Raw genomic sequence first — 21,124 nt, forward strand, 5'->3', positions numbered from 1 at the left:
TTTCCCTGCAGGGTTTCCTGCCCCCGCGGAGGCTCCCTTGAGTCGTCTGCCATGCCCCGTCCCGCCCTCTCTCCAGGCTTCCTTATCCTGTTCGTCCCTCTGTCTGAGGAAGTTGCTTCTCCCCCTCTGGCTGCGTGGGCGTCCACTGCCTTCTGGGCAGGGCCCGAAGAGGGACGGCAAGTCCAACCTCCAGCCCCATCCTCCCGAGCTCTGAGCTGAGGAGATGAGTCAGGGAGGGCTGCAGGGGGTGGGCAGAAATGGCCTGTGTGTCAGCTCGCTGCAGGGAAGTGTGTGCTCCTGCCCGCCTCCACCTGATCCACCCTCAGTGGCATGTGCACCAGTGCACCTGTGATGCGGCTCCCTTACCTGGCTATTCATACTCTCTTCCCCAGTAGCCTTGGTTGGCACAGTTTCTGATGGGGAGCAGAGTGGTCACTGGGGCTCTGGGCATCCAATGGGGGCCTTGGCCTTAGCGTAATTCATCTCACCATAATCATTGGCGCTAATGGAGCTCTTCCTGCACCCAGCCCTGGACTACACACTGCACATGTAATCAGCTCTTTGCTCCTCAGAACAACCCCATCCCAGGGGATAGTAGGTCCTGTCAGGGGGGTTCGAAAACATCCCTGGCCAGGCATGGTGGCTCACGCCTGTAATCCCAGCACTCTGGGAGGCTGAGGGGGGGTGGATCATCTGAGGTCAGGAGTTCAAGACCAGACTGGCCAAAGTGGTGAAACCCCGTCTCTACTAAAAATACAAAAAATTAGCCGGGCAGGGTGGTGGGCACCTGTAATCCCAGCTACTTTTGAGGCTGAGGCAGGAGAATCGCTTGAACCCGGGAGGCGGAGGATGCAGTGAGCCAAGATCGCACCGCTGCACTCCAGCCTGGGTGACAGAGCAAGACTCCGTCTCAAAACAAACAAACAAACCACCCCCATTTTATGAGGAAGTTTCCCCATTTTATGAGGGAGTTTCCCTGTTTTATGAGGAAGTTTCCCTGTTTTATGAGGAAGTTTCCCCATTTTATGAGGAAGTTTCCCCATTTTATGAGGAAGTTTCCCTGTTTTATGAGGGAGTTTCCCCATTTTATGAGGAAGCAGAGGCTCAGAGAGCCTGGGTTACTTCCACAAGACCTCACAACTAATAAGTGATGGAGCCGGGTTCTGAACCCAGACCCGTTCTTCTGCTGTTCCCTCCGCTCTTCACAAAGCTGTGAAGCTGTGTCCATCTCGTTTGGCAGTCTCCCTCTCAGAGAGGCCATCCCAGATCACCCCTCTACACAGGGCTCCCGAGCCATCTGGTCCCACCCTAGTGTAAATACCTGCATAAAGGTAGCCCTCATTTATCCTAACTTCCTAACCCCCTCTTCCCACCTAGAGCAGGGATCTGTCTGTCTTGCTCACTAAAATATTCTTTTTTTTTTTTTTTTGAGACGGAGTCTCGCTCTGTCGCCCAGGCTGGAGTGCAGTGGCCGGATCTCAGCTCACTGCAAACTCCGCCTCCCGGGTTTACGCCATTCTCCTGCCTCAGCCTCCCGAGTAGCTGGGACTACAGGCGCCCGCCACCGCGCCCGGCTAGTTTTTTTATTTTTTTTAATTTTTTAGTAGAGATGGGGTTTCACCGGGTTAACCAGGATGGTCTTGATCTTCTGACCTCGTGATCCGCCCGTCTCGGCCTCCCAAAGTGCTGGGATTACAGGCTTGAGCCACCGTGCCCGGCCTAAAATATTCTTAGAACTGGCAGACAGCTTGGAACATAGTAGGGATGCAACAAACATTTGATGAATGAATGAATGAATGAAGAGAGGGCTGACTCCAGACCTAAGCTTGAAATCCCTCCTCTGTTGTGTCTTTTACACAGCAGGGACCGTTGCAGAGTGGCAGGAGCACAGGCTCTGGAGCCAGCTTGCTTTGTTCAAATTCTGGCCCTGGCAGTGTTCCGGTTATCTAATGCTGCTTAATAAACCACCCAAAGCTTATGGCTTTAAACACTGGTGACATTGATTTTGCCCATGAATCTGCAACATGGGCAGGGTTCAGTGGGGATCATGCTTCTCCACTCAGCATTGTCTGGAGTGGTTCAAGGTCTAGGGCTGAAGCCATCTGAAAGCTCAGTTGTTCACGCGTCTGGTGTTTCTTGCTGGCTGTTGGCCTTGGGTCAGTTCTTCTGCACACGGGCCTCTCTGTGTGCTGTCTCCACATGCTAGATTGGGCTTCCTCCCAGCATGGTGGCTGAGCTAAGGGACAAGCATGTCCAGAAAGAGAGCCAGGTGGAAGCTATTTCACTTTTAATTTAATTTAATTTATTTATTTATTGAGATGGAGTCTTGCTGTGTTGCCCAGGGTGGAGTGTAGTGGCGCAATTTTGGCTCACTGCAACCTCCGCCTCCTGGGTTCAAGCGATTTTCTTGCCTCAGCCTCCCAAGTAGCTGAGACTACAGGTCCATGCCACCACGCCCGGCTAATTTTTTGTATTTTTAGTAGAGACGAGGGTTTCACTGTGTTAGCCAGGATGGTCTTGAACTGCTGACCTTGTGATCTGTCCTCGGCCTCCCAAAGTGCTGGAATTACAGGCGTGAGCCACTGCGCCTGGCCTATTTTTATTTATTTAGAGACGGAGTCTCGTTCTGTCACCCAGGCTGGAGTACAGTGGCGCGATCTTGGCTCACTGTGACCTCCACCTCCCGGACTCCAGCGATTCTCCTGCCTCAGTCTCCCAAGTAGCTGAGATTACAGGTGCCTGCCATGACGCTTGGCTAATTTTTGTATTTTTAGTAGAGACAGGGTCTTGCCATGTTAGCCAGGCTGGTCTTGAACTCCTGACCTCAAGTGATCCGCCTGACTCGGTGTCCCAAAGTGCTGGGATTACAGGTGAGAGCCACCGTGCCTGGCCAGCAGTTTATTCTTTTAGCAGCAGTTACACTTTTGCCCACTGATCCCCTGGCCACAGGTGAAGCTGGGTCTGCCCAAACGACAGGGTCTGTCCCCAAATCCCCACCCACTCTCATGTAGTCCAGAAGGCACCTTACTGTACAGAGCCCTGCTGAGGGTGGGGCCTGTAATGAGGAGAGAAGGGGGAACTTGAACGGAAAAGACCTTTTCTGTCCCAGTTTATTATCTCATTCCAGGTCAGCCCTTCTTCCTTCAGGGGGCCTGGGACACGTGTTGCTGATGGAGATACTATGAGGCTGGGGCTTGGGCAGAATTGCTCTGGGCCTGGGGCTGGGGTGAACCCCAGCAGACCACCATCTTTATCCAGGGAAAAATCAGGATGGTGAGGCCTGAACATGCTGTGTTTGAGCTGAGGGAGCTCTCTGCTTCTCCCTGTCCCTGCTGCCTGCTTCCACCTGAGTCACTGTTCGTCTCCTGAGGCGTCATCCCCCTGCCTCGCTTGCTAGCCTCGGGGAGGAATCTCAGGGTTTGCTTCTCGTGGCCCGGGTTAGGGCTGCTCCTGAGCCGAGCGTTGGCAGGGGGCCCAGGAAGAATCTGGGGTTTGCTCGAGCCCAGCCTGGCAGCATCTCCCATGTAACACAGCCCTCGTTTAGGGCCTGCTCTGCTGTGAGCCTTCCCTGAAGGAATGGCAGAAGGGCTCAAAGGGGGGCTCTGGGTTTGATTTCTGCTGTCACTTTCCAGCCCTGTGACCTTGAACAAGTCTCTTAACCTCTCTGAGGCTCCAGTGACTTACCAGGAGGGAGACTGTGGTATGGTAAAGATGAAAGGAAGTAAAAAGTATGACATCTTTTTTTTTTTTTTTTTGAGACGGAGCGTTGCTCTTGTCACCCAGGCTGGAGTGCAATGGCGAGATCTCGGCTCACCACAACCTCCGCCTCCTGGGTTCAAGCGATTCTCCTGCCTCAGCCTCCTGAGTAGCTGGGAATACAGGCACGCACCACCACGCCGGGGGAATTTTGTATTTTTAGGAGAGACGGGATTTCTCCATATTGGTCAGGCTAGTCTCGAACTCCCGACCTCAGGCGATCCTCCCGCCTCGGCCTCCCAAAGTGCTGGGATTACAGGCGTGAGCCACCGCGCCCGGCCTGAAGTTATTCTTCACAGATGAAAAACCTGAGGCAGAGGGAGTTTCAGTGGTTTCCCCACAGCTACATTTAACGTCAGAACTGGGGCTGGAATCCGTGTGTTCTGACACTAGGTGGTGGTTGGTTATCTTTTGCAACAAGGAGGATTTCCCCCTCCCTTCAACCCCTTCTGCCAGAGGGCGACATGACTGACATCCTAGAAATAAGCCGAGGAAGACGCTCCCTTTCCTCCGCGCACTGCCCAAGCCTGCCTGCAGAGGGCGCGAACGCACCTTCTGGCCGGTCCTGTGCGGTGCCAGGTGCCCTGCCTTAGTAGGGGAGGGCGGGAGTGACCCAGCTGCGTGGGTGTGGGCAAAGGGTTGCTTGTGTGATCTCCTTTAGTGAGAAGCTCCTTCAGACAGCCCCCACGGTCCACGCCTTTCTTTTTTTTTTTTTTTCAATTTTTATTTTTCTTTTATGTTTCGAGACGGAGTCTCCCTCTGTCGCCCAGGCTGGAGTGCGGTGGCGTGATCTTGGCTCACTGCAACCTCTGCCTCCCGGATTCAAGCGATTCTCCTGCCCCAGCCTCCCAAGTAGCTGGGATTACAGGCGTGCGCCACCACGCCCGGCTAATTTTTGTATTTTTAGTAGAGATGGGGTGTCACCATGTTGGTCAGGCTGGTCTTGAACTCCTGACCTCAGGTGATCTGCCCGCCTCGGCCTCCCAAGGTGCTGGGATTACAGGCCCGAGCCACCGCACCCGGACTTTTTTTTTTTTTTTGAGATAGAGCTCGCTCTGTCCCCAGGTTGGTGTGCAGGGGCGCAATCTGTGCTCACTGCAACCTCCGCCTCCCGGGTTCAAGCGATTCTTCTGCCCCAGCCTCTCAAATAGATGGGATTATAGGTGCATGCCACCATACCTGGCTAGTTTTTGTAGCTTTTAGTAGAGACAGGATTTCACCATGTTGGTCAGGTTTGTCTCGAACTCCTGATCTCAAGTGATCCACCCGCCATGGCCTCCAAAGTGCTGGGATTACAGGTGTGAGCCACGATGCCCAGCTTTGTTTTTTTGTTTTGTTTTGTTTTGTTTTTGAGACAGAGTCTTGCTTTTTGGCCACACTGGAGTGCAGTGGTGCTTACTGCAGCCCCAGTCTTCAGGGCTCAAGTGATCCTTCCACATCAGCCTCCCACATAGCTGGGACTGCAGGCGCACGGCACCATGCCTGGCTAATTAAATTTTTTTTTTCTGTACAGATGGGGTCTTACTATGTTGCCGGGACTGGTCTCAAACTCCTGGGCTCAAGCAATCCTCCTGCCTCAGCCTCCCAGAGTGCTGGGATGACAGGTGTGTGCCACTGCACGCTGTGCCTGTTTTTTTTTAACTTGAATTTTTAGGATATCTTCATATATTTACATATATTAATGGCTACCTCATTATTTTCAGTGGCTAGATAGTATTCCAGTATACGCTCATTCTGCAATGTAGTTAATCCTCAGTTGATGATCATTTAGATTATTTTTTGAATTTGCTATTATAGTGATATGATTAACATCTATATGCATAGATCATGTCAACTGGTATGAGTTAAGCTGTCCAGTAAATTTCTTTTTTTTTTGAGACTGAGTCTCTCTCTGTCACCCAGGCTGGAGTGCAGTGGCGTGATCTTGGCTCACTGCAAGCTCCGCCTCCTAGGTTCACGCCATTCTCCTGCCTCAGCCTCCCAAGTAGCTGGGACTACAGGTTCCCGCCACCACGCCCAGCTATTTTTTTGTATTTTTAGTAGAGAAAGGGTTTCACCGTGTTAGCCAGGATGGTCTCGATCTCCTAACCTCGTGATCTGCCTGCCTCGGCCTCCCAAAGTGCTGGGATTACAGGCGTGAGCCACCGCGCCCGACCTTTCTATCATCCTTTATCGTCGTGTGGTTTACGAAGGAAGCAGAGGCCAGTCTAAGTTTCCCCTTGGATGAATAGTAGGCTGAAGTCTCAAAAGAGTAGGTGACCTGCCCCCAGTGACTTAGAGGTGGAGCTGGGATGACAGCTGAGCTCCAGGGGGTTAGTACTGGGGCTGGATGGGTACTACTGTCTGGATGGGGGAGGATCTGGGTCTGACCACCTAGTACCTGCCTCACTTGGTACATCTGTTTCCTGAGCTTCCTGTAACTGCCTCATCCCCATGCCTGGGAAGCAGCTTGTCTCATCTTTCTTTTTTTTTTTTTGAGAGAGATATATATATTTTTTATTATACTTTAAGTTCTAGGGTACATGTGCATAATGTGCAGGTTTGTTACATATGTATACTTGTGCCATGTTGGTGTGCTGCACCCATCAACTCGTCAGCACCCATCAACTCGTCATTTACATCAGGTATAACTCCCAATGCCATCCCTCCCCCTTCCCCGCTCCCCGTGATAGGCCCCGGTGTGTGATGTTCCCCTTCCCGAATCCAAGTGATCTCATTGTTCAGTTTCCACCAATGAGTGAGAACATGCGGTATTTGGTTTTCTGTTCTTGCGATAGTTTGCTGAGAATGATGGTTTCCAGCTGCATCCATGTCCCTACAAAGGACACAAACTCATCCTTTTTTATGGCTGCATAGTATTCCATGGTGTATATGTGCCACATTTTCTTAATCCAGTGTGTCACTGCTGGACATTTGGGTTGGTTGCAAGTCTTTGCTATTGTGAATAGTGCCGCAATGAACATACGTGTACATGTGTCTTTATAGCAGAATGATTTATAATCCTTTGGGTATATCACCAGTAATGGGATGGCTGGGTCATATGGTACTTCTAGTTCTAGATCCTTGAGGAATCGCCATACTGTTTTCCATAATGGTTGAACTAGTCAGCTCCCGTCGGTGGCTCTGAGGTCTGAGCTGCCCAAGCAGAGGAAGCCACATTGTCCCTTCCTCCTGTCCTGCCCCGAGGACCAGGGGACACAGTGGAGGGCTCCTGCTGACAGGAGCCTGGCCTTTCCCCTCCTCCAAGCCCAGCCAGCTTTCTTGGCTCTACCTGCCTCAAAAGCCCATAGAGGCCGGGCGCAGCGGCTCACGCCTGTAATCCCAGCACTTTGGGAGGCTGAGGTGGGCGGATCTTTTGAGGTCATGAGTTCGAGACCACCCAGGCCAACATGGCAAAACCCTGTCTCCCCTAAAAATACAAAAATTAGCCAGGTGTGGTGGCGGGTGCCTATAATCCCAGCTACTCCGGAGGCTGAAGCAGGAGAATCACTTGAACCTGGGAGGTGGAGGTTGCAGTGAGTTGAGCTGGTACCACTGCACTCCGGCCTGGGGGAAAGAGCGAGACTCTATCTCTAAAAAAGAAGAAGAAAAAAAAAGCCCATTGAACTGGGTGGGTTCCCTGGAGCTCTGCCCTGGGGTTGGGATTCTGGCTGGGGTTCCCCGAGGAACACCCACAGCCCTTGTGAACTGTGACCCACAGCAGGCTCTGGGAAGCGCTGTGAACCTGAGAGAGAAGGAGCCCGTCCAGCCAGGCACTGAGGGTACCTGGGTACTTGCTCTTTCTATTTTCATTATTCTCTCCCCAGCAATGAGCTGAGTTTTGCTTTAGGACCTTAGTTTTCCCGTCTGTAACATGAGCACTGACGCACTGTGCATTTCTGTGGATCCAGAATTAATGGGGCTGATGATCATCAAGCTGGGTTAGGCCGGGCGCGGTGGCTCAAGCCTGTAATCCCAGCACTTTGGGAGGCCGAGACGGGCGGATCACGAGGTCAGGAGATCGAGACCATCCTGGCTAACACGGTGAAACCCCGTCTCTACTAAAAAATACAAAAAACTAGCCGGGCGAGGTGGCGGGTGCCTGTAGTCCCAGCTACTCGGGAGGCTGAGGCAGGAGAATGGCGTAAACCCGGGAGGCGGAGCTTGCAGTGAGCTGAGATCCGGCCACTGCACTCCAGCCTGGGCGACAGAGCGAGACTCCGTCTCAAAAAAAAAAAAAAAAAAAAAAAAAAAAAAAAAAAAAGCTGGGTTAATTGGGTTGGATCCCTTCAATTCCCTGCGTCTCAGTGTCCCTATCTGTAAAATGAGATAACAGGGCACCCTCTCACAGGGCGTCGTGAGGCTGGAAGGTTCAGTGCTTTGGTCCACGCTGGCCCACAGGAGGCTCGCAGATGCCGGTGCTGCCTTGACTCTCTTGTGCCCACAGCTCATCCACCTCTCCCCGCTGGCTGCCGAGTCCGCTGAGCTCTGGGAGGAAGCTGGGCTGCGCTTCACAGGGCCAGGAGGGCTGGGCCTGCCTCACAGAGTGCTTCCCTTTTCGCTTTCTTTTTTTTTTTTTTGAGACAGAGTCTCACTGTCACTCAGACTGGAGTGCAATATCACGGTCTTAGCTCCCTGAAATCTCCACCTCCCAGGTTCAAAAGATTCTCTTGCCTCAGCCTCCCAAGGAGCTGGAATTACAGGAGCCCGCCACCATGACCAGCTAATTTTTGTAGTTTTAGTAGAGACGGGGTTTCACCATGTTGGCCAGGCTGGTCTTGAACTCCTCGACCTCAGGTGATCCGCTCGCCTCGGCTTCCCGAAGTGCTGGGATTACAGGCGTGAGACACTGCGCCTGGCCGCTTCCCTTGTCTCTTGACTCACAGTCCCTCCCAGGGAGCCCACGGTCCCCTTGCTGTGCACCGCACATGGAAGAGGAACCACGGGGTCAGAGCAGGGGGGTCAGGAAGCTGCGCCGGACTGAAGCAGGGGCAGAATTGCCCTCGACGGTAGTGGTAGCAGCTCCCGTGACGGCACTGGGGCCCCGTGCTGAGTGTTTCTGTTCGCTGATAGCCTTGTGAAGGTGGTGGCAGCTGCCCCAAATTATAGAAGAGAAAACCGAGGCCGAGAGAGGTTAGGTAACTTGCCCGAGGTCACTGAGCCCCAAGAAAGGAGAGGAAGGCCCTAGGAAGAGGCTCTCACACCCTGCGGGCCTCGTGACGTGCCATGAGCCATCTGGAGAAGTCCCTTCCCCATTTCCCGCCCTCAGTCTGGGGGCGCATGGGCCCCTGGATCTGCCTAGTTTCTCCAAGGTTCCTGGATCCCAGTGGCATTGAGGGAGTCCAGGCTGCTGTGAGTTCTGCACCCCGGTCTGCTGGGGCAGCCAGGCCAGTCCTGATCTTTGGCCGGGTGTCTGAATCGTGAGTGTTGTTTGTGGCTGTTGGGGACACACCCCTGGGTGGGGGAAACCAGCCTCAGGGTGGCAGCAGCGGAGGCCTCGGAACGCGCCCCTTCCCTCGTCTCCAGGCTGCCGTTCAGATGTCTGGGCCTGGGCTGGAGTCTGTCCCAGCTCTGGGAACACTTGGTCCCGGTGTTCATACCTGGCTGTCCCCATAGACTGGGAGGCCCCAGATAAGAGCATCTGTCAGCGTTGTCTTCCCCTAGAATGCGTGCGGCAGGCAGCTTTCACATGTGGTTAGTGTGGGTGGTGGGGTGTGCCCAAGTGTGATGTTACTATCACCCCGCTTCTCTCTCATGCATGAAAGCACATCAACGTACACTCCAAAGATGGCCCTGTCATAACTCCCTCTAATTGATGTTTTTAAAAAGTAAGTAATTTGCAACAGGATTTTTTTTTTTTTTTTTTTTTTTTTTAGACGGAGTCTCGCTCTTGTTGCCCAGGCTGGAGTGCAGTGGCGTGATCTTGGCTCACTGCAACCTCCGCCTCCCGGGTTCACGCCATTCTCCTGCCTCAGCCTCCTGAGTAGCTGGGATTATAAGCATGTGCCATGATGCCTGGCTAATTTTTGTACTTTTAATAAAGACAGGGTTTTACCATGTTGGCCAGGCTGGTCTCGAACTCCTGACCTCAGGTGATCCACCTGCCTCGGCTTCCCAAAGTGTTGGGGTTACAGGCGTGAGCCACCGCGACCGGCCGAAAGATTGAGTCTCAAGGGCATCATCTGAGCTCCAGGATCCAGGAGCTCGAGGAGTTCGAGACCAGCCTGGCCAACATGGTGAAACCCTGTCTCTACTAAAAATACAAAAATTAGCCGGGCGTGGTAGTGGGCGCTTGTAAACCCAGATATGTGGGAGGCTGAGGCAGGGGAATCACCTGAACCAGGGAGGTGGAAGTTGCAGTGAGCCGAGATTGTGTCACTGCACTCCAGCCTGGGTGACAGAGCAAGACCCTTCTCAAAAAAAACAAAAAAACAAAAAACAAAAAAGACATTATCTTTCTCCTCTTTCCCTTTCTCTGTCAGTTCTCTTCTCTGCCTTCCTGTAAGTCGGTTTCATTTTCCCTGCAATCTCCACAGCCCCAGGCTTTCATCTCGTGCTTTAGCAGGGGAAGCCTCTTGGGATGGTGTCTTGTTGGGTTAACTTAGGTCTCTGAACCAGTCCCCGTAGCCAGGAGCGAATACCTTGGCTGGCCAGGCCTGGTCAGGTGCCCACTCCTGACCCCGGAGGTGGATTGAGTGCAGAGGGTTCTTCTCAGAGGGAGGCCGGATGGAGGCAGGGCAGGCAGGACCCAAGGTCTCCACGGTACCTGCTGAGCGCTTTCTGGGTGCAGGTGGGTGCCACTGGGGTGAGAGGCACTTGTGGCGCTCTGCAGTGGCCATCCAGTGGGAAGCCACCGCAGAGCATGAACCACACAGTCCTAACTTTCCTGGGGCAGAGGTGAGGGTTGGGGGAAGCCTCCAGGCTCCTGCTGGGGACTAGCTGCCTTGGAAGTAGAGAGTCAGTCCCCAGCCCTGCACCGGCCCAGGACCCTGGAGCTGCTCCCCCAGTTCAACCAGGGCTTGAGGCCCCTGTGGTGTCCCCTGCTATGAAGGAGTCAAGAAAATAGAAATCCTCACCAGGCGGGGTGGCTCAAGCCTGTAATCCCAGCACTTTGGGAGGCCGAGACGGGCGGATCATGAGGTCAGGAGATTGAGACCATCCTGGCGAACACGGTGAAACCCCGTCTCTACTGAAAATACAAAAAAACTAGCCGGGCGAGGTGGCGGGCGCCTGTAGTCCCAGCTACTCGGGAGGCTGAGGCAGGAGAATGGCGTAAACCCGGGAGGCGGAGCTTGCAGTGAGCTGAGATCCGGCCACTGCACTCCAGCCTGGGTGACAGAGCCAGACTCCGTCTCAAAAAAAAAAAAAAAAGAAAGAAAAAAGAAAATAGAAATCCTCGTGCCGTTGGCGCACAGGCTGGGGTTGGCCCTGGCACCTCAGCATGGAATCTAGGACCTTCAGAGTGGCAGCAGGGGCCAGAGAGGGAACTTCAGGGAGGGTTGGCCGGAGAGAGAGGCCGATGGCCCAGCTAGGGCCGTTTTTTCCCCTTTCTTTTTCTTTCTTTCTTTCTTTCTTTTTTTTTTTCGAGATGATGTTTCACTCTTTGTTGCCCAGGCTGGAGTGCAGTGGCATGATCTTGGCTCACTGCAACCGCCGCCTCCCAGGTTCAAACAAGTCGCCTGTCTCAGCCTCCCGAGTAGCTGGGATTACAGGCACCCATCATTATGCCTGGCTAATTTTTGTATTTTTAGTAGAGATGGGGTTTCACCATATTAGCCAGGCTGGTGTCGAACTCCCAACCTCAGGTGATCCACCCACCTCAGCCTCCCAAAGTGCTGGGATTACAGGCGTGAGCCACCACACCTGGCCTTTCTATTTTTGTTTTTTTTTTGAGACTTTTTTTTGCCTTTCTCCACTGCTTCGGGGGTAGGGTGGGACCTGGGGCCCTATCTGTGTCCACTCACCCCAGTGTCTGTTGCAGTGTACATGCCACATCCCTTTGAGGGGCTGCCATTAGTAAGTGGCTGCTGGCCAGTTACTATGTGTGTGTGTGTGGGAGAGACCCCTGAGGGAGGTGGCCAGGCGTGGTCAGCACCAGTGCATGCAGAGAGGAGCACTAGCCCTGTGGTGTGCAGACTGGCTTGCATGCAGGACATGCTAGCCCTGTGGCATGAGGACTAGCACCTGAGCATGCAGAGATGAGGACGAGCCCTACGGTTCAGCTGGGAAGACAAGTCAACCCGCACGCGGTTCCGGCCCACCCACCCCACACTGCCAGCGTGAAGCATGCCACTGCTCTGACCTCTGTCTAGACACTTGGGGTGGGGGGCGGCTGACAGGTACAGCTCTGTGCCCGTGTGTGTGTGCATGCGAATGCCCCTTGCAGTGTGATGTGGTCAAGTATGTGGGTGAGTCCCTGCGAGCACACGTGTATGCATTCGTGTCTGTGTACGTGTCCAGTGGGGCTTTGTCAGTATATGAGAAGTGTGCGCAGGTGTCTCTGTTGATGCCTGTGTGAAGTGGCGTGTGAGTGTGCATTTGTGCACAGAAACATGTGTGCAGCGCTGTGTTCAGGTGTGTGCAGATGCCTAATGATATATATGTCTGTGTGCATGTATATATGTGTACCTGGGTATCCTGTGTGTGCAGGTGTCTAATGATATGTATGTCTGCGTGCGTGTATATGTGTGTACCTGGGTATCCTGTGTGTGCAGGTGTCTAATGATATGTATGTCTGCGTGCATGTATATGTGTGTACCTGGGTATCCTGAGTGTGTGTGCAGGTGTCTAATGATATATATGTCTGCATGCATGTATATATGTGTACCTGGGTATCCTGTGTGTGCAGGTGTCTAATGATATGTGTCTGCGTGCGTGTATATGTGTGTACCTGGGTATCCTGAGTGTGTGTGCAGGTGTCTAATGATATGTATGTCTGCGTGCGTGTATGTGTGTGTACCTGGGTATCCTGAGTGTGTGTGTCCATGTGTGCATCCCATGTGCCCCTGTGCCCACGCGTGTGCATGTATATTACATTCACGTGTGCTAGTGGAATGACGTGTGTGGCTGGTTCCTCTGGCATGTGCCAAGCCATGGTGGGGCAGGCAGGTGAAGGTCCGTGTCTCAGGCAGCCCTCGGGAGTGGGTGTGAAGGGCCTCAGTGCTCAGGCGCCCCTGAGGCTTCCAGCTGAATCTTTCCGTCCCTCCTAGGCGTGGCTGTGGGAATCCCTGGGGCGCCTTTGGGTTCCAGGAAGCTGGGGCTGTGTGGGCCGGGCTGCTAACTGGGGCTGTGGAGCAATCTGCCAGCCGAGCCCCTTCCGGAGCTGTGGGTTCCTCTGGGTGTGGGGAAGCTGCCCTCCACAACCTCCTCGGCCTATCTTGGTGCCTCCTGGAGTGCAGGACACACCTCCCAGCTCTGCAGCCTCACCCACAGGAAGCTCGGGTTGGGGGCAGGCGAAGAGGGAGGTACCACGCTGGGCTCCCCGCCCTGCGCCGGCACTGACCCCGCTGTACCACGGCCCTCTTGCGGACAGCCCCGGGGACATCGCTGGGACATCGCTGGGAACCCGGGGTCTGCAGCCACAGCCATGTTTGGCCGGAAGCGCAGTGTCTCCTTTGGGGGCTTCGGATGGTGGGTGACAGGTGGGAGGGTGGTTGAATGATGGGAGGGAACTTAGAAGTGAAGTCTTGTTAAGTGCAGTGGGGGCCGTGGGAGCAGAGGGGCTCGGGCTGTGCCTGAGAGCTGGGTCTGCTGACGCCCTGGCAGGTCGAGATGCGGGATCCTGGTGGGGACATCAGAGACTGTAAGCCTTCCCCACTGTCCCTGGGCACAGTCTGCTGGCGAATCCTGGAGGTCTGCGCCAGCTGCCCATGGGGAGGTGGATAGCATGAGTGTGTGTGACTGCAGTTGAATGTGTGTGTTTGTGTGTCCACAGGTTCCCGCGTGTGTGTGCGCATGTCTGGGATTGTGTGTAAGTGTGTGTGTGTGCGTTTGAGCCTGTGTGTGCAGGCGTGTGTGTGTGGCTATGACTGCCAGTCCGTGTGACCGTGTGTGAGGTGTGTGCCTATGCGTGTGAGCAGCTGCCTGTCTGCACCTCTGGCCTTCTGTGTCTGTGTGTCTGTGTGTGTGACGTTCCTGTCTGTGCTGTCGGTGTGGCCTTGTGGCGGGGGAATCTGTGACCTGCTGGACCTCTGGGCTGCCTGCTCTCTTGGGGGTGGGTTGTGAGAGGAGATCTCTCACCTGCACCCCAGGCAGCCCACCCTAGTTGCGTCCTAGCCTGAGCAGCTGTGTCAGTCCCCAGCCTTCTGCCTGGCCCTCTGGCCACTCTTGCCTCTAAGCTTCCGTCTGGGACGAGGGATGTGCTCTCTCCTCCCCAGGGGGCAGAAAGTAGGCACACGAAGTCCAAAGGCTTGTCTCTGGTTCCGAGTGCTGGCAGCTTCTCCGCAGCTGGGGAACAGAGTCTGGTGGTTTTCACAACCGGTTTCCTTTCAGTGCCTGGGCTGGGGGCGTTGTCAGACTGGGAGAGGCCCCTGAGGGAGGTGGCCAGGGGGTGTCCCCGTGTGGAAAATGGTGGACTAATGGGGGTGGCACGAAGGGCGAGGGGGAGAGGGGCTGTGTTCCTCGGTAATTTTTCGCTTCCGTGTGTGGCTTATTTCCCTCTTCCTCCTCTTCAAAAGCACTTTGCCATCCATCCTCTGGCAGGGAGGGACCGTGGGCGCTCCACGTTTGGCAGATGCGATGGTGCAGACGAGCAGATGGCACGGCATCGCCTGTGTCTGCTCTCGGGCCCTCCCTGACGCCTGGGTCAGGAGCTGCCGCCCTGAGGGTAGGTGCCAGTGTCTGGGAGGCAGCAGAGGACTTGGCTTATGGTTGGGAGGGGTGTGTGTGTCTTGGCTGTGAGCCTTGCAGGGCAGGGCCCAGCAATGAGATTGTGCCCTCCAAGGCCCGCCTTTGTCTGGGATCTGTGGGGCAGATGGGAGGCTGGTCGTCAGAAAGCTCCCTGTGCACAGGTCCCGGTCTCAGCCTAGCTTCGTTCCATAGGAAGCCCTCTGTGTTGAGACCCACAGCTTCAGAGCACAAGGCAAAGCCGGGCCTGAGGCTTGAATCTGGGCCGGTGAGGGGGAAGACAGGAGCATGGCTGCCCAGGGCTGCCTTCAAGGCAGAGCCAAAGGTGGAGAAAGGGCCCTAGGATGTCCCAGAGGCCCCCGTGTGCTGACTCAGTGTCCGCTGGGTTGTGGGTTCCAGGAGGGCAGGCCCTGCCCCATCGCGTTCACGCGGAAGCCTGGCACGTCACACAGGCTCAGTGGATGCTTGTGGACTCATTGAGGTCTTTTGCACACAGCGGGTGTCTGCTTGGGGACCCTTGAGGTTGAGGGGATGGCGGGGCCTTCCGGGCTTGGAAGGTTAGGGCAGCAAGAAAGGGGGCGAGACTGGGGTTTGGGCCTCCTCATCTGGGATGGCTGTCAGCTGGGAGGGGATGTCACAGGTTCCTGGAGCCCTGGTCCCTCCAGACAGTGAACAGAATCTCTGGGGCTGGTGTTTTCCAAGCTCCACTGGATGCAGGGTGGATAACCTCCGGCACCAGGGGCAGACAAGGTGATGAGGGAGGGTGGGATGGGATGGGAGAGGGAGGAGCGCCCAGGAGCTTTGGCTTCCTGAAAGGGAAAGGCCCAGCCTCGCAGTCGCTCTTCATCTCCCATCTCAGCCTCTCCAAAACCACATCCCCGCCCTGCTGAGGGCACACCCTGGTGTGGGAACCCCGGTGGGCTGGCCGCTGTGTAGGCGTGGTTCGGACCGGGGCTCCTGTGACCACGGTGCCTGTAGGCGTGCGGTGGGCAGGGCTGACCCCACAGCGGTCAGAGGTGCACGCACCAGGAGCCCCGGTTCCAGCACTGACTCCGCCTCGACCACTGAAGAACTCGAATGGGACGCTTCCTCTCTCTGGGTCTCAGTTTCCCCATGTGTCAGTGGGGGATTTCTGCCTTACCCACAGCACAGGGCTGTTGTAAGAATTAAGAGATTCCAGCCGGGCGCAGTGGCTCAAGCCTGTAATCCCAGCACTTTGGGAGGCCGAGGCGGGCGGATCACGAGGTCAGGAGATCGAGACCATCCTGGCTAATCCGGTGAAACCCTGTCTCTACTTAAAAAAAAAAAAAAAAAAAAGAATTAAGAGATTCCTTAAGAAAATGTACAACCTAAGTCCCTCCTGTGAGGGGCCATCGGGAGACTCTGGGTTGCACACGTTACAGCGGAGTTCGGGGCTCTGAGTCCCGCTCAGATCTGGGGGCCTGTGCATCGAATGGGGGAAGAGGAGGGTCTGCATCCCCGAGCGGGTGGGGATTCCAGGGTGAGACCCTCAGGGACAGTAGTGGAAGCCCTAAGGAAGGGACTCAGGAGGACGTGTGGGGAAGAAACCGGGAGAGACGTGGGCCAGGCCCCTCAGGGTGCTGCTTGCTTTGCCGTTGGAACCGAGGTCAGAAGGCGCTGGGAGTTTACTCAGAGTGAAAGGAACCCGCCCCTAGCTCCAGGCCTCAGGGTGACTTGTGAGCTGGCCCAGCTCCATGTCCTCTCTCCTCTTCCCTGGAGCTGTGAGTGTGGGAAGCCTGAGGCAGAGCTGAGTGGGCCAGACAAGGATGCTGGAAAGAGCCTCCAGGGTTTCCAGCATCCTGGAGCCAGTGGCAATGTTAGTGAAGCTGATAGTGATGGCAACACTGATGATAGCGTTGGTGACATGTGGCGACACGGACAGTGATGGTGACACGAGTCGTGATGTGACAGGCAGCATTGGTGCTGGTGGCGGTGCTGGTGGCAGTGGAGGTCATGACCCTCCCACAAGAGGAGATACTGACAGTGGGAACACTGCCCACCTTTCTGCCTCTGGAGAGGGAGGAGGGGCCTCTCCTTGCCAGCCATAAGGGCTGGCATATGCAGGGGGTAAAAATAGAAACTCAGTGTCGCTGCCTCCCCTTCCAGCAAGGGCGGGCGCAGGCTGGGGGTGGAGGAGCTGGCTGTGAGGGCGGTCTGTGGCAAACGTGATCTTCCCCGCTCTGAACCCCTGTGCCCGATGCAACCCACCAGGGTCTGCCCCAGGCGCGGGGTCTGCCTCCCTGGATGGACTGGTAGCTCCTGGGGCGGGAGGATCCCTGGTGCTGGGCATGCTTGCATCTTCCCAGAGCAGACGCCTGGGAAATATGGATGTCCACCCGACGTCCATGTTGACATCCGTGCTGACCCACGAAGCTGGGTTGCCAGGTCCTCTTGTGAGGGTAGCCGTCATAAAGGGAGAGGCTGCATACAAAGTGCTTGTGGTCCCTGGGCCTGATGTGAGATACCTGAATTCAGACTGGGCCAGTGATTTTACCTTTCTCAGCCTCGGCTTCCTCATCTCTGAACTGGGGAGAATAATAATCTGTTATAGGGTGGTGTATGGCCCCAGCCCTCCCAGCACTCCTCTGCTAGCGGAGAACTGGCCCCTTTAGCCAGTGCCCGACAGAGCCCTGCTGTCTGGTGGTTTGGGCTGCCCCGGGGACTCCTCCCGAGCAGATGCTATGTGGGAGTCATCAGCCTCAGCACTGACTGGAGCCCTTGCTTTTCTCTTGGCAGGATCGACAAGACCATGCTGGCAAGTCTGAAGGTCAAGTAAGTAGCAATTTCCTGTTCTGTAAAGGTCAGAGATGACGCGGATCGGAGCGCCGTTGGGCCCTCGTTCCCCCAGGTTGTGGGAGACCAAGAGGGGCTGTTGTGTTTGTCCGAGTCCAGTCCGAGTCCGTGGTGCCTCCGGATCGGAGGAGGCTGGACAAACTCTTATCCTGGGGGTGTTCAGGGAGAGGTCGAGGTGGGAATGGAATCACCAGGGGCCAGAATGGTGGGAGCATGTGTAGCAGGTGTAGCATTCGGGCCCATTATCTTTCTTTTTTTCTTTTCCTTTTTTTTTGACGTAGTCTCAGCTCTGTCCAGGCTGGAGTGCAGTAGCACAATCTCTACTCACTGCAACCTCCGCCTCCCGGGTTCAAGTGATTCTCCTGCCTCAGTCTCCCAAGTAGCTGGGATTATAGGCGTGCGCCACCACACCCAGCTATTTTTTGTATTTTTAGTAGAGACGGAGTTTCACCATGTTGGCCAGGCTGGTCTCGATCTCTTGACCTCGTGGTCCGCCCACCTAGGCCTCCCAAAGTGCTGAGATTATAGGCGTGAGCCACCGTGCCCACCCAGGCCCATTATCTTCCTATCACTTTAATTTTTAGAAAGATAATTTTATTGGGCTGGGCATGGTGGCTTGGGAGGCCTAGGTGGGTGGATCACCTGAGGTCAGGAGTTTCAGACCAGCCTGGCCAACATGGTGAAACCCCATCTCTACTAAAAATACAAAAATTAGCTGGGCATGGTGGTGCGTGCCTGTAGTCCCAGCTACTTGGGAGGCTGAGGCAGGAGAATCACTTGAACCCGGGAGGCGGAGGTTGCAGTGAGCTGAGATCGCGCCACTGCACTCCAACCTGGGTGACAGAGCAAGACTCTGTCTCAAAAAAAAAAAAAAAAGATAATTATGTTTTTTGTCACTTTAATTTTTATGTGAAGTCCCAATCCTGTCAGTTACTTTCTGACATTCCCCACCTACTAGGACCTGACTATGTGTGTGTGTGTGTGTGTGTGTGTGTGTGTGTGTGTGTGTGGTGTCAGCTGCTCATCAAGTCATTTGTTGCCAGGTATGTCAGCCTGGGCAGCCTGGCCCTGGGGCTTTCTGAGGCTTCCAGGCCAGATTCAGGGTCTGGGAATTGCCTGCCTCGATTTACTGTGTGTCTCTTGGTTCGTCTGCTGAGATCCTAAGCAGGCACAGCCCTCTCCTAGAACCTCTGACCTCTCCTCCCTCACCACCTTCATTCCTTTTTCCTCTGTGTTTCTGGCCAGACCATTTTGTCTGCATCCTGATCCCCTTTTTCCTTTGAGACTTAACCAAAGCGTAGCCTGCTTCCAGCTGCACCCCTCCCGTGGGGCAGTGAGTCCTGACTCACCATCTGCTCCAGCGGAGTGAATTGAAAAGGAGGGAAATTCTAGGAGGGTAAAAGCATTGGGCTCTAGCTCAAAATATTCTCCCGGCACATGGGAATTCGCTGTTGCATGGAAAATTCCTCCAATGAGTCGCCCTCCTTCCGAGGCAGCTCCTCTGGGTTGTCACTCCCCCGTCTTGACAGAAGGTTTTTCCGGCCGGTCTCCCTCTGTCATGCCATTCAGTTGCCGGCACTGGTTGTCCATCCCCTGGATGCAGGTCCCTGGGCAAAGTATGGGCAGTCTTGAGGGTTGGCATAGAAGAGGGTCAAAATAAGAGGCTTCCCACTTTGTTTGGTTTTGCTCAGAAAGATGAGGCTGGGCAGTGAGCAAAGCCGGGATGGAGGACAGACTGTTCCTGCCCTTCAAGGGCTTTCGCTTTCTCTGTTGAGCTGATGCCAGGAAGGTCAGACACGGTGGTTCACGCCTGTAATCTCAGCACTTTGGGAGGCTGAAGCGGGTGGATCGCCTGGGGTCAGGAGTTCGGGACCAGCCTGGCCAACATGGTGAAACCCTGTCTCTACTAAAAATAGAAAAAATTAGCTGGGTGTGGTGGCGGGCACCTGTAATCCCAGCTACTCGGGAGACTGAGGCAGGAGAATCGCTTGAACACGGGAGGTGGAGGTTGTAGTGAGCCGAGATCATGCCACAGCCTGGGAGACAAGCGTGGAACGCCGTCTCAAAAAAAAAAAAAAAAAAGGTCTAGAGCAGATGCCAGGAGTGTCGTCATGGAGTAGTCCTGAAAGACTGCCTGGAGGAGGTGGCCTCTAAAGTAGCTCTTAGAGATGAGGCAGGATAGTGGGATCCCCATGCCTGTGCTGGCTTGGCATGGTGTGTGCATCAGTGCAGACACCATTCAGTCTGGAGCTGTCAGGGCAAGTCACCCAGGGCAATATGCTTCCCTTCTCTGGGCTTTAGTTTCCATATCTTTTGTCCAGTGGGCACAGTAATGTCCGGTTTTCCTAGAGTTTTCTAGAGCACATTTGTATACTAAGTGAGATGCCAGGCATGAAGCAGAGCTACTAAGGGGTGTAGAATGGTAAGAGTGTTCTTTTGGTGCTGTTTTGGGACATCTAGTTCAATTTCACAATCATTTATCGACGGAGGGCCTGTTTGTAAATATAATATTTGTAACCTGGAAGTGCAGCAGTCACAGGGTAGAGTGAAAAACTGGGGGCGTGGGTCAGGGTTGAGATTGGGACTCCAGTGGGGTCTCTGAGTGATTATCTGGGAAGGTGATACTGGGATGATGGCTTGGGACAGTGCGTGGCACTGTGTTCCGAGTTTTATTGGTTAAGATTCCTTTGATTGCAAGAAACAAAAACCCAGTGTCATCTGGTTAAGCAAAAGATGGAATTTATGGGAAAGAAACCAGGGTGCCCCAGGGAACTGAAGGGGAGGAAGCAAAGCCAGAGCTCCGGAGTGGTTGAACCAGGAACTGGAAACTCATTGCCATGAAAATCCCAGCGAGCTTCTTTGCAGACACTGATAAGCTGATCCTGAGATTCACATCGACGTTCAACGATAATCTTGAAAAAGAAGAAGAAAGTTGGTGGACTCATTCTTCCTGATTTCAAAACATATTGCGGCCGGGCGCGGTGCCCCACACCTGTAATCCCAGCACTTTTGGAGGCCAAGGCGGGCGGATCATTTGAGGTCAGGAGTTTCCAACCAGCCTGACCAACATGGTGAAATCCCGTCGTACTGAAAATGCAAAAAATTAGCCAGGCATGGTGGTGTGTGCCTGTAGTCCCAGCTACTTGGGAGGCTGAGGCAGGAGAATCACTTGAACCCAGGAGGTGGAGGTTGCCGTGAGCTGAGATCACACTATTACACTGCAGCCTGGGTGACAGAGCGAGACTCTGTCTCAAAACAAAAAACAAAAAACAAAAAACAAAAGTATTGCAAAGCTATGGTTATTAAGACAGTGTGGTATGGACATAAAGATGGACAGACAGATGGATCCAGTAGAATTCAGAGTTCAGAAATAAGCCCTTGCATTTATGGCCAATTGATGAGGCAGCCAAATGCCCACCGTTGGGGCTCCTGAGTCACCAAGATGCGTCCTCTGTCTGCCTCTGCTGGGTGAGGCATCTCTCCTACAGCAGCTCACTGCATTCCCCGCCACGTAGCGGATACTCCTGGGCTGCAGCCCATGCTTCCTGGTTGCCTTGGCTCCCTCTCCAAGGACCTGGTTGTCCTTGATGCCTCCCCAGGCGTCCCTGAGGCATGCAGCTCTGACGACGGGGGTCTGGCCTCACCATTATGAAGCACTGACTGTGTGCTAAGGCTTCATTGCACTGTTTTCCTGAGGCTTTGCACCCACCTCATGAAGCAGGTACCATTC

At 54.5% G+C, this 21,124-nt stretch overlaps 1 protein-coding gene across 9 annotated transcripts in view; it reads left to right on the forward strand.

Moving 5' to 3' along the window:
- The window catches only part of RAP1GAP2 (RAP1 GTPase activating protein 2), a 299,357-nt gene that overhangs the window by 30,318 nt on the left and 247,915 nt on the right, over positions 1–21,124 (forward strand). For 5 of the 9 annotated variants that reach the window (XR_012425122.1, XM_065532585.2, XM_065532587.2 and 2 more), the window contains one exon: positions 17,338–17,373. Coding sequence is in view for 8 of the 9 variants with exons in the window: in XM_065532585.2 (XP_065388657.1) it covers positions 17,338–17,373 (36 nt within the window). In the remaining variant the exon portion in view is untranslated. Of the gene's footprint in view, positions 1–13,261; positions 13,366–14,465; positions 14,561–16,734; positions 16,854–17,337; positions 17,374–21,124 lie in introns of those variants that run through there. The other 4 variants (XM_065532589.2, XM_074018216.1, XM_065532594.2 and 1 more) reach the window with 3 other exon arrangements.

The sequence above is a fragment of the Macaca fascicularis genome, chromosome 16, assembly GCF_037993035.2.
Source record: "Macaca fascicularis isolate 582-1 chromosome 16, T2T-MFA8v1.1".
NCBI lineage: Eukaryota > Metazoa > Chordata > Mammalia > Primates > Cercopithecidae > Macaca > Macaca fascicularis.